This window comes from Nanorana parkeri, unplaced genomic scaffold (assembly GCF_000935625.1).
Source record: "Nanorana parkeri isolate BGI_ZX_2015 unplaced genomic scaffold, ASM93562v1 scaffold3146, whole genome shotgun sequence".
Taxonomy (NCBI): Eukaryota; Metazoa; Chordata; class Amphibia; order Anura; family Dicroglossidae; genus Nanorana; species Nanorana parkeri.
The window spans coordinates 50208-63804 of NW_017309414.1; the positions used below are offsets into that span (position 1 = coordinate 50208).

At 40.6% G+C, this 13597-nt stretch overlaps 1 protein-coding gene across 1 annotated transcript in view; it reads right to left on the reverse strand.

Moving 5' to 3' along the window:
• Window positions 1-13597, reverse strand: part of LOC108802813 (alpha-2-macroglobulin-like) — a gene marked incomplete at its 5' end in the record, with an annotated part of 36091 nt that overhangs the window by 18812 nt on the left and 3682 nt on the right. The window contains 9 exons of the mRNA XM_018574667.1: window positions 299-420; window positions 716-842; window positions 2474-2699; window positions 4079-4155; window positions 5304-5328; window positions 8234-8243; window positions 8817-8952; window positions 12134-12310; window positions 12392-12541. Of these exons, the coding sequence (XP_018430169.1) occupies window positions 299-420; window positions 716-842; window positions 2474-2699; window positions 4079-4155; window positions 5304-5328; window positions 8234-8243; window positions 8817-8952; window positions 12134-12310; window positions 12392-12541 (1050 nt within the window). The remainder of the gene's footprint in view (window positions 1-298; window positions 421-715; window positions 843-2473; window positions 2700-4078; window positions 4156-5303; window positions 5329-8233; window positions 8244-8816; window positions 8953-12133; window positions 12311-12391; window positions 12542-13597) is intronic.

The following is a 13597-nucleotide window of genomic DNA, read 5'->3' on the forward strand; positions in this document are numbered from 1 at the left end:
CCATTCAGTCCAAAATCAAATGTTGAATAAAAACGCATATTAAATGAAATTTCGAATGACAATTAGCAAGTTTCTGATGTCAGTATTGAACGTTCCGGTGGGATATTTCGTACGAACGTTTGTTCAAAATTCTAACCGTGTATACCCTACTTTACAGTTTGACTTTCAGACGGCTACCTATTATCTTTTTCCTGTCAAGTTTGGTTGCAAATGTACACTTGATTTCTTACAATGAATCTAAACTAGGTTATGTTGCTATATATGTTCCTGTGATCTAGATCTGTTTTTCCACACTGACCTGTACAAGTAACGGTTTTACAATGGTATCAGTAGCTCCTTGTTTGGGAACAATCGGTATCTCATTTTGGCATAAATCTGTAGTCTTAACAGCCTCAGTCCGTACTGTGATATTTACTTCTCCTGGAAAAAAAATGAGGTCACCATTGCATATCACGATAGCCAGAAATGGTTCACATTAAAATGAAAACAACTGGTTGGATCCTGTGGGCATCAAAAAAAATCCATCAAAATGTGTTTCCTGCTCACAGATAGAATGTGTAGGTAGATAAAGAAAAAAAAATAGTAACTTTATATAATTATAATATAAAAGTGTGCAATTTATACTCATGGGTCACTAAGGAACATAATGTCCAGTTATCAACAATACCAGCAAACCAATAAATGTATAATGTTGGGTTTGTAGATCCCTTCTCACCCAGTTTGGTGGCTTTCAGGTTCCAGTAGAAGTTTTTGCTCTCATCGGCACACAGGCAGCTGCTGTAGGTACAGTCTGTACAAGGTGTCCGCTCTAACTCCTCAGTGGGCCCCAGATTGACTTTAATCTGCCAACACATTGTATGTTAAACTGGAAGGTCATAAGCCTAAAAGTCACATTAAGCTGCATCCACAAGACTGAACTGGTATTAGAGTAAGGGGAGACATTCTCATTTAGCTGCAGGTTTCATAAAGGTCACAGACAGGGTCTGTATCAATAGCTATAGAACATACTGTAAGTAAGGATCTTAAAATCATTTTAAAGTGAAGTTTATGTAGTTCACCTGGAGTTTCCACTTTAAGTAGTCATGTATCTAAGCTGCTTTTCTACTCCATACAAGTCAATGTGAATGAAAATGCAATTTAGAGTATCACAATGCAATTTAGAAAACACTGAAGCACTTCCTTTAGCAACTAAAAGGCAAATCAAAGCATCTCAGAAGTATCTTAGTGGCCCCTGAACACACACTGCATTTGACATACTATCAAATCTGAAATCTGGGCCTGCCCGATGGTATACAGATTGATTGATTGGATAGTTTAGGTAAGTCCTCATATTACATAGTTGTGGATGATCTAAAACTGATGGTTCAGAGGTTGTACGGTCAGATGGTAATATGTGGTGAGACTAAAGCTAGCCAAAGACACATGAGGATGTGTGATGGTCTAGGCAAAAGCAAGCTTAGGGTGATCAGGCATTCATGTTTACTCAATGGAGTTAAGCGGTTACATAGTTACATAGTATTTGAGGTTGAATAAAGACATTAGTCCATCAAGTCCAACCTATTAGGATCTCATTCTAGGAGTACCTGTACCCCTGTATATTACGGTCCCTTAAGAAATCGTCCAAAAGTTTCTTGAACAATTCCACATTATTTGCTGAAATCACCGTCTGTGGCAGTGAGTTCCAGACCCTAACTGATCTTACTGTGAAGAACCCCCTTCGCCCCTTGTGCTGGAATTTTTTTTCCACCAATTTTAGGTGGTGGCCTCTAGTTTTTGTAATGGAGTTAATTTTAAACAGTTTATCGCTAATGTTGCTACCACCATTGAACATTTTTGTACATGAAGATCATATCCCCCCTTAATCTCCTCACCTCCAATGTGAACATGTTTAAATTTAGTAGCCTTGTCTCGTAGCTCTGGTCCTCCATACCCCTAATTAGTTTGGTTGCCCTCCGCTGGACTTTTTCCAACTCAAGGACATCTTTTCTTAGTACCGGTGACCAGAACTGGCCCGCGTACTCCAGATGAGGCCGGACCAGCGATCTATAAAGTGGCAAAATTATAGACTTGTCCCTGCAATACATCCCCTTTTTAATACAAGACAAAACCCTGCTAGCTTTGTTTACAGCAGCCTGGCACTGCAAACTACCTTTCAGTCTGTGGTCTACAATGACCCCCAAATCCTTCTCCATTACTGACTTCCCTAGCGGCATACCCATAATTGTATGGGTATGCATAATTGTATGGGAAAAAATTAGTTTCGTTTTGAAACAAAAAAGAAAATTTGTTTAGTTTCAGTTTTGTTTGTTTTGAAGAGGTGGTAGGAGCATTCAGACACCTTAGACACCAGCCTATTTAGGCGTCCATCATCATTATATTGTTGTAATGAAGAAACACTTTATGAAAGATGATTCTTCCTTGAAAGGATAAAGAATATTCCGATGATACTGTTAATATGATTAACACTACCAACCTTGATGCACTGCTTAAGATAATTAAATACTGAGGCTTTAAGGATGAAAGTTTCTCCTCTCACTACAGAATACGGGAGGGCGAGATCCACAAAGAACGGCTGGAAGACTCGAAGAGAGGCAGGAGGAGACAGGCCAAATCCACTCTGACCCAAACATACGGCCCCGGCATTCCAGTCTGTGATGGTGTCTGGTGCCTTGTGATGGAGGTCAGCATTGCCAGAGTCTCTGGAGAAGACAAAGAATGAAAAATAACACACAGTCATACCAACAAAGCAAACAGTTAGAGAAAGTTGGGGAAAGCAAGGGGCAGTTTTTAATACTGGCCTATTAGTTTCTATATTTCATTAACAAGGAGAATGAAGAAAAGAAGGTAAGTGGTTGAAAGGGACAAATTTTAATCCAGTTTTCTTAGCTGTATTTTGGACAAAGCATCCCCAATAAAAGTTATACATAAGAACTTTGGAAATGTGGAGCTGCTACTAATAGCAACCAAAATTCCCACATGTTCCCCTATGTTCCCCTTCTTCCTTTTTTTACACACCAGGGTCTATTCATAAACAATTTACAGGGCACTTTGCCCTGTGAATATGTATGAATGTTTGTTTTGGGCGAATAATGCCATAAATGATTCTTAATATATTTTTCCCAGTTAGGATGTAGTGTGTTGTAATATTATATTATGGCCCTTAGATTGTGAATAGGAAGTGAACACTTATGTCCTATACTCTTCGGCACCATCTAATTATTACAACATACTACATTCTAACGGGGAAAAATATATTAATAACATTCGTTTTTGCCGTTATTTGCCCACAACAAACATTCACAGATATTCTGAGGGGGAAGGACCCTGCCAATTGTTTACAAATAGACAACATAGTACACGTTATAATAATCAAGTATACAATGGTACCACTAATAGTAAAAAAAATGATCACCAACATTTGGTTTTAATAGATGTTATTATGAGCAACAATACTGAGGTAAACCCAATAAAAAAAAAAGGTGTAATATATTGCACCTTCTCCTGATAAGTCTGTAAATGTGGTGGCTACAGTAGGTTTTTTTCCTTTATTTTCACCCAGTTAAACAATGTACTCTATCGTTGGAGGAGCCGTGTTGTTACCCTTTGCTGCTCCTCTCCTCATTTCTTTCTAACTATGGTTTGAGACAGACCCAAAATGTTTGTTATTTTGGTGATTCTTATGCATTTCCAATAGACGAACTTCATTATACACACACAAGATGTGTGAATATTATCTCATGCAAGTTTGAGGGTGCCATCCATCTGCTCAGTACACCACCCACTGTGAATTGCATATCTTGTAAAAATGGTTATTCTATCTTCTATGATTTTCTGGTCTGCAACCGGCCAACAGTGCCTGGATTTGTCTGAGATGGGCTACAATCATTTTTTAGACTTACTTTCTATCCCAGTAGCAATGGCCACCAGTACAGCAAATCCTTCAAACATGGACACAAAACTCAATACCAACCTGACAGTGATTTTCACCTTCTTTCCCTCTAGCTAAAATAGGTTTTGGCTGTATTTCCACTTTACATGAACTCCGCTTTTTGGGTTGAATGTACAAGCTGAGACTCACCCTACTGATATAAGTTCCCATAGCCAGGTTTCAGGAAAATATGTTCGAACTTTCTCCTTTTCTTCCTCCTTTTCTTTCTCCTCTAATGTCGCCAACCTGGGTATGCTTCCTGGTAGACATGTGCACCAGCAAAAAAATTAGTTTTGTTTTGAAACAACAACAAAAATTTGTTTAATTCAGTTTTGTTTTGATTCGGACTTTGCATTATTTCGTTTTTCGGAATCAGGTCCGAAATTAAATTAGTTTCGGACGAAATTCGTTAGCGGTAGTCCGGGCGAAATTCGTTATTGGACGAATTTAATTGCAACAAAATGACATTAGGGGAGAAAAAAAATTAATTATTTTTTTTTACAGTCTGCAGAAGATGGAAAAAAAAAAAAGCCTGAGGTTCCCCCCCAATTCATACCAGACCCTTTAGGTCTGGTAGGAATGTTAGGAGAATGCCAATTCAAAAGCAAAGAACAACTTTATCCATTATTCACCCTGCCCTGGATTAGAGCCTGCAACCTTGACAATGGCAAACCAATACCCTAACCACTACACTATTGCCTCTGAACTTTTTACCATAGAAGTGTTGTAGAGAGAAAATGTTGTAGTAGGTGTTGTAGGAGAAAATGAAAGTTTGTGCATGTTATAACACAAAAAAAGAGCCGAGGTGTCATCTGAAAATAATTATGACATCTCGGCTCACAGACCTGAATAGCATTCGGAAACGCATGAATAGTATTCGGGAGTTTCCGAATGCTATGTAGCATTTGACAGCTGAGAATGTCAAATGGGCGGAACTAACCGTGACGTCATGGCTCGCTCCGCCCATCTGTTGACATTTGGGCTGAATGTCATTTTTGCGGCGAGTTTTCGTCGGGTTCGGGTGGTCGTCTTTTTTCATTTTGGCGGGTCGGCGGGGGTCCTGCATCCTGATTGACTCTGGATTACATCGATGGAGCCATTTTTAAAAACATTTTTTGTTAAAGGAATAGTCAAAAATTGACTGTTTTTTTTTTCAATTAAAGGATTTTGTCAAAAGTCTGGACTTTTTACTCACTATTTGATTTAACCCTTTAGTGAATGGGTAGGGGTACAAGTACCCCTTACTCATTCACATGGGGGGGTGGCATCTGGGTGCCCCCTTATTTAAAGGGGTACCCCGATGCAAATAAGCCCCCTTGCCCACAGACCCCCACAACCACGGGGTCAGGGTTGTGGGGAAAAGGCATGGGGACACCCTCCCAATGCCGAGGGCACGTGGCCTGGTAAGGCGCAGGGGGGGGGGGCGCCCGATCGCCCCCCCTTTCCTTCCCTGCCGGGCCAGTGCTCGGATCAAGGGTCTGGTCTGGTAGGACTGTTAGGGGACCCCACGTTTTTTTCCCCCATTTGTTAGGGAAAATTCCTTTAAAATTCCTACCAGACCTTAAGGGTGTGGTATGGATTTTGGGGGGAACCCCACGCACTTTTCTTTGTGTTATAACTGGGGGGGGGGGGTCCCTCCTAACATTCCTACCAGACCTAAATGGTCTGGTATGAATTGGGGGGAACCTCACGCTTTTTTTTTTCATCTTCTGCAGACTGTTAAAAAAAATGTCATTTTGCTGCAACGAAATTCGTCCATAAAAAAATTTCGGCCGGACTACCGCTAACGAATTCCGGAAATCGGGAATTCGGATTCGTTTGCATTCGTCTTAGCAGTAATTCGGATGCATCCGAATCTCCGAATTTCCGAAAATTCGTTCGAAACGAATTTCGGAACGCACCGAATCGCACATGTCTACTTCCTGGCACTCTGCTGGCAGGATCAGCAGGAGCATGTGAAAAATTAAGAACAAGGGGGGGGGGGCTGTGTATTGAATGTGACTATGCAATCATCTAACTGATTTTGTTGCCGTAACAACCATCTTTTGTTTTTTTCTTTATCTCAGAGATTTTTTTTATCTGGGATTTTTTTTCCTGGCTAGTGTGGTCAACTGGGACACTTGGAAAAAAGTATTCCCAATGTAACAGTGTCTCCTGGTCTCAGATTTCTTGGCCATTCAAATGAATGGGTTTCCTTAATGCAATGCATGTTAAAGCACAAGTGTTATTACAACACACCAAACATGTAAGGCGGCAAACATTTTTGTTTCAGGTCCATTAAGATTTTGTTTTGTTTCATATTAGTGATATTCAGATCCACTCATGATTTTTTGTTTTTTCATTTTGGATATTCAGATGCATTTTTTTTATTAAAAAAAACTAATTTAATTGAATTCATTTTTTTTTTCAAATAACATGGGGTCCCCCCCCCCCACCACAAAAAAACAAACAAAGAATGCATGGGGTCCCCCTAAAATCCTATTCCAGACCCTTGATCCGAGCTTTGGCCTGGCAGAGCAAGAATGGGGGTTGGAGAACAAGCGTGTGCTTGTGTCCTTGCACCATACCAGGCCACTTGCCCTCAACATTGGGTATGTTCCCCATGTTGATGAGGACAAGGGCTTTATCCCCACAACCCTGGTGGGCACGGGGGCTCATAGGAATGTGGGTGCCCACTTTGATAAAGGGGCACCCAGATGCTGCCCCCATCCCCCACCGGAAATGAGTAAGGGGTAGTTGTTACCCCTATTCATTTACTGAGTAAAGAGAAATAGTAAATAAAAAAGCTATCTGTTTTTTGACAACTTTCTTGAGAACTTGAGAATTTTCTCTCTCAGGTCTGCTCCACTGTGGGAACAAAAGCCATTCACATTATTGGCTATTTTAAATCGCAATAGCCAATAGCAGGATGGCTATTGCTCCACCCACTACCTTCTGTCAATCAGCAGAGTAGCAGACCTGAGACACATCATTTGTTTCATTCGGAAATTCGGATGCATCCAAAAGTCCGAATTCATAATAATTCCTCCAAATTTGCGTTCAGCATGAAACTAAATGTACATGTCTATACCAAACAGAATAAGTCTGAATGAGCCTTACATGAGAGATGTTGGGGGCCCTACACCTCTCCTTTTCTTGCATGCATCCACTGTTATGACAACAGCTATATACAGTGAGGAAAATAATGATTTGATCCCCTGCAGATTTTGAAAGTTTGCCCACTTACAAAGAAATGAAAGGTCTATAATTTTTATCATATGTGTATTTTAAATGATAGAGACAGAATAGCATCCATAAATCCAGAAAAAACACATGATACAAATGTTAAAAATTGAGTTGCAGTTCACTGAGTAAAATAAGTATTTGATCCCCAAACAAAACATGACTTACTACTTGGTGGAGAAACCCTTGTTAGCAAGCACAGAGGTAAGACGTTTCTTATAGTTGGTTACCAGGTTTGCACACATCTCAGGAGGTATTTTGATCTATTGTTCTTTACAGATCTTCTCTAAGTCCTTAAGGTTTCTTGGCTGTCACTTGGCAACCAGAAGTTTCAGCTCCCTCCATAAATTTTCTATAGAATTAAGGTCTGGAGGCACCACTCCATGACCTTAATGTGCTTCTTCTTAAGCCACTGCTTTGTTGCCTTGGCGGTATGTTTTGGGTCATTGTCATGCTGAAAGACCCATCCACGACCCATCTTCAGTGTTCTGGCTGACGACAGAAGGTTCTCATCCAAGATTTTACAATACATGGTCCCGTCCATTGGCCCCTCAATGCGGCAAAGTCGACCTGTATATTTAGCAGAGAAACAGCCCAAAAGCATAATGTTTCCACCTCCGTGCTTCACTGTAGGGATGGTGTTCTTAGGGTCATAGTCAGCATTTTTCTTCCTCCAAACACGTTGAGTCGAGTTAATGCCAAAGAGCTTAATTTTGGTCTCATCTGACCGCAGCACTTCCTCCCACTCCTTCTCTGAACCATTTAGATGTTAATTGGCAAACTTCAGATGGGCCTGTACATGTGCCGTCTTGAGGAGGGGGACCTTGCGGGCGCTGCAGGATCTCAATCCATGGCGGTGTATTGTGTTACCAATGGTTTGTTTGGTGACTGTGGTCCCAACTGCCTTGAGATCATTCACAAGCTCCTCCCGTGTATTTCTGGGCTGATCCCTCACTTTTCTCATGATCATCCTTACCCCATGAGGTGAAATCTTGCATGGAGCTCCAGTGCGAGGGCGATTGATGGTTATTTTGTATTCCTTCCATTTGCGAATAATCGCTCCAACAGTTGTTTCCTTCTCACAAGCTTCTTGCTGATAGTCTTGTAGCCCATTCCAGCCTTGTGCAGGTCTACAATCTTGTCCCTAACATCCTTTGACAGCTAAAGAGTCTTGCCTATGGTGGTGAGGTTTCAATGGAGGAAAGAGATTCTGTGGACAAGTATCTTATACATAACGAGCAAGGCCGGATTCCCGGCAAGGCCACCGAGGCCCGGCCTTGGGGTGTCACTGAGCAGAGGGGCGGCACAGGTTTGTATTTTCTACATTTAGCTCTGCTTTGCACAAGCAGAACTAAATGTAGAATAGGAGAAATCACTTGTTTCTTTACAAGTGTTCTCGGCGATGTCGCCGAGAACACTTGTCATTAGACTGCCGGTTTTACTCACTGAACTGCAACTCAATTTATAACATTTGTATCATGTGTTTTTTCTGGATTTTTGGTTGATATTCTGTCTCTATCATTTTAAAATACACCTATGATAAAAAATTATAGACCTCTAATTTCTCTGTAAGTGGGCAAACATACAAAATCTGAAGGGGATCAAATAATTATTTTCCTCACTGTATATGCAGACTCAGCTATATTGTTTTATTCTACAATCTTACCCAATGGTCTTTGGGGTCCTGGAAGTCCTGGAAGTCCTGGAAGCTGTGGCTGCATTGCATAAACTGGAAATTTAAAATCGTGACATTCGATGGGTTTCTTAATGTCTGCACTTGTTAGTATTTTACATTTTATTGCCTGTGGTGTGTAAGAAAACAAATCCAAAAATGTAATTTCAATATAATGACATAGGCTTTGGGTTCAGTATTCTGAGACATGCATTAAAGCAATTACATTATGGATAGCACCTTGGAGTCAATGACATTTTATTGTAAAATGCTCTTCCTTTCTTTATCAAACTTTGCAGTAAATCTGAATGTGTGTGTCCAGTGGTTCCCAAACACACCATTTCAGGAAGCCCTTCTGCAATACATAGAAATCCATTATCTCAGCCACTTCATATAGTTCAACCTTCTTCTCCATTTCATCCACACTCTAAGCCTTTTAGTGGTCTTATTCCTTCACAAACTTTTCTATAGCTTTCATATTACCTTACATCACTGATTAACTATCTTATTCTTCAGGATCCTTTCATAATATCTGCATTTCTGAGCATTCCTGAGCACTTAATCCTGTGGGTGTAGATATTTAACCCCGGGGGGTATGCAAGTGTTCCTCCATCGTGGAGTCAACATGAAAAGCAAGAGATTCTGGTTCTCCATGCAGAGTAGGAAGAAGGGAATAAGAAAAAGTGTTGGCACCCCTTGCTAATCATGAAAGACTTCCTCCCAAATCATGAGGATTAAAGTAACTGTTAATTGTGAAGGAACTTTCATTTCAGTAAATCAAAAAGTTTAAGTGTATAAATAGCTAAAATGTTTTATTTTCAGTTTTATATAAACTAGGGAAGGATTAAAATTACTGTCACGTTATTTTTGCCATCTCTGTGTACTGTTGGGAGTCTACCCTTCACTTCCTGTTCCAGAGATGCAACCGGAAGTTAAAGTAAATCTCCCAAAGAGGGGAATGCTTCTTTTAGATAGCTGTCACCAGAAAAGGTGACTCCATTGGAAGGTTTACCCCATCTCTTCGGTCTCTAAGACAATGATCACCAGTGCAAATAGAGGAATGAATATTTCCAGAGGGACACAAACAGTAATAGAAACTTAACAGAGCATCTGACCCTGCCCTACTCTAATCAATACAAAAAAAACAAAATTGCCTTTACATGCACAACTGAAGTTATATACTCCAGTCTCTCCTTACACACCATGCAAGAGAACCTGTCTGAATGTAATGTGAGTGCTTCAATAGATAGAGGGTATAAACCACAGTAGAGAGGTCTAGATTTAAGAGTTGGTTAGGACCAAATGAGAAGAAGAGAATGTTGATCTAGGAGCCTTTGCACTGGGAATCATTAGTTCTGCTGCGGGAGGCATAAAGGGAAAGATAGGTGATTGCTATCTGCACCGGAGAACCACTAGTGGAAGGTGAAGAACACCCAGCCTAGTGACATTCTATCCAAAGACAGAGGAGGCATGTAAATCAATTACGCCATAAGGCATTTGGCCCTGGAACTTGAGATGTCTGTTTAAAAGCTGATGAGAGATGCTAGTGAGAGGCATCTAGGAAAAAGAATCCCACTCTGCTGTAACGTGACCACTAACTTAACAAGGCTTTCTTCCTTCTCTATAGCTGCTGTTAGCAGTTTGCTACCTCATAGACAGTGCCGGTGTTAGGATTCTTGCCTACACAGGCAATGTGCATTTTTAGCGCTGGGCCTGCTTGCACTGTGGGTTTTTTTCACTTACCTTCGGCGCGGGAGAGCAGCGGCGAGTCAGCGCTGGTCCGGTGGGAGGAGCTCCAGGTGGGGTCCTAATTTAGCTGGCCGTCGACTGCCAGAGGTGCCACGTGTGTCGGGATCCTCTGGCAGTCGCCGGCCAGCTAAATTAGGACCCCACCTGGAGCTCCTCCCACCGGACCAGATTACAGATTATTTAGGCTTTTTCCTTTGCATGAATGTCAACCCCTCAACTCTTGTAAATCAATTAAACATATCAACAAAATTGGGGCTTCAAAGGTATCATACACTACAAGACATTTTGTAAAAAAGATAACATATACCAGCTTTATTAATAACATTATATTATATTACACATATACAAAATCAGATAAAATCATCCCTCCAACCATGGCCGAGCAAACTCCAACGAGATCCTCAGCAAGAATAACCGTACAAGGTATAAACTATACTTTGTGAAGTCACAACCGTGATCCAAGTATGAAGCCATGGTAAGGTCAATGACCAATAGTCTCTTGAGGTCTCATTCTCTACTCATTTCGCACCCATATGGGGGTTGCTCAGAAGGGAGATGCTCTTGTCTGCTTACATAGCTGGGGGGATGAAGGTCAACTATAGTGCTTAAAAAAAAACAATACCACCACAGCAGAAGCTGGCTGAGAGGAATTCTCTATAAATGTGTAAATATGGTGTGACTGTATCACGTTTAACACATGCCAGCTTCAAGCATCACAGCTTGTTGTTATTAATAAAGCTGGTATATTTTATCCTTTTTACAAAATATCTTGTAGTTCTGTGTGGTGTTTGATACCGTTAAAACAAAATGTTGTTGATATGTTTAATTGATCTTTATATATAGGGGGATGTTATCAATATTGCCCTGGACATTTTGACCATTCCATCTTGAACCTCAACTCTTGTAGTTGATAGTGCCTTACCACAAAGTCCTTATATACCTTGTCAGAACGGTGTCAGGATAATGGGTTCAGAGAGCACTTGTATATCAAACTGAGAAACTTTTAAAATGGCTGATTGGTTCCCTTTAAGATCCATTGGCTCATCAAATATATTCATCAGATCATGATAAACAGTGATTAAGCATTAATTTCTGTTTATATTCATCCATGTAAGATATCCCTGTTTTGGGCTTATATCTCATAAAGCTTGGCACTTAACATATCCTGCAGGCAATATCCTGGTGACACTGTACAGTTAAAATTTGGTTGTGTGGCTCTTATTAATACTTTCATGGCTTTCACAAACCTCATTCTAAAAGACTGATGTGGTATCACCTCACCGGTGATATGTTTCACACTATGTTAGTAAATTAATATCACTGGTCTCTGAGTCACTTTTACAGGCATATGTGGAGATGGATATACCTTTAGCTGCTGATAGCAACAGGAAATGGGTCTTATGTATGATATTTATCTTATAGCTTTATTTTCCAAAAATATACAGTACATTACAAAACTGTTGCTTTGCTTCTTCAGTTTTGTAAAATGTATAAAAATGTATAACATGTGATTTTTCTTTAACAATTTATAGTCATGTCTTTGAATCTGTTTTTATATATACCTCAAATAAGCTGTACACATCCGCATCATCTGAGTTTTCTGAAGGCCAGCGGATCATAACTGCTCCAAAGCGTTCTATTGGTGGATGATGAAAGGGATAAAATAGACAACCGTCTTTATGTTCTTTGATGCGATAATCATATTTGCCATCATCCCGGAATGGAAACAGATTATAAACCTTAAAAACAAAAACAAACAAAATGATGGAGAAATATAGAAAGGCACGCTAAGAAGAAGATTTTGTAGATCCACCACTCACTTTGTCGGCAGTCAGCTCCTTTTCTGGTTTCATCAAGACCACACTCTGATCCACTACCCTGAGACCACAGAGGGAACCAGGAGCAGCCTGAACCTGAAGAGACACATCCAGCCCCGGAAGAACCTCTTTTGGAGAGAAGCCGATTGATACCTGGCAAGGGGATAAAACAATAGCACAGTGTATTAAAATAAAAGTAATATGTTTATTCTTCTGATCTATGTCTGCAAGAAAAAAGCAGCTTCTACGTGTTCATCCTCCTGTATGTATGGTTTATACTCCAACCTTTTCGATAAAGGAGCGCAAAAAGCAATGGTGAGGTGCAAAGTGTAGTGACCAAAAACATCCTGGAAATTTCAAAGATCTGACTGCAGTAAATCATACTGCCTACCTAAGGGTAACTGCACTCTGCAAACCCTCCTTGAATCACGCTAATGAGTAAAGCCTGTGACACATGGCACACGTCAAGAAGCAGCATAGAGCGGTGGTGCGCGGACCTTTGTGTGCGGTGTGGCATGTCATTTTTACTCTGGCGCGTCAGCATGTGACATAGGGCAATAGGAGGAGGTCTTAGAGACACTATAAAATATCTGACTAGACTATTTGATGTTAGTCAGACAGAACAGGAAGTGAGGTTATTTTCCCCACACAGGGGACAAAAACAGCAATACAAACAAATGTTCTAGTAAAGAGATGATGGGTTACTACTAGAGGTGCACCGAAATGAAAATTTCAAAACCGACATGAAAAACAAATGGCAGGCTGAAAACAAAAATGTTTTTTATTCTAACTTTTTACAATTTTTTTTAATTTTATTTTTATTTATTCATTTTTATTAAATGTTTTTATTTTTTACTTTACTTTTAGGGGCTTTGGGGAAATAATGGGACCCCTGATATTTCCATTTTAAAAAAGAAAAAGAAATTGAGGACACAAAGTCCTCAATCTCTTTTTCTGCAGCCCCTGTTATAAATGAACAGGAATCCTCTATACTGAGTGTTCCTGTTCTTTCAATGAAAGGGCCGGCCTTAGGGATGTGCGAGCGGTGCGGCCGCACAGGGCGCCATAGCAACAAAGGCGCCAGGCAGCCGACACAGCTCGTCCTCGGGGTGGCTTCTCTCCTCCTCAGCGCAGGCCATCCGACATGACATCGCTTCCTCGTCCGCCCCCCCCCCCACCCCTCAGCCGCTCTCGGTTTCCCGCTGGCTG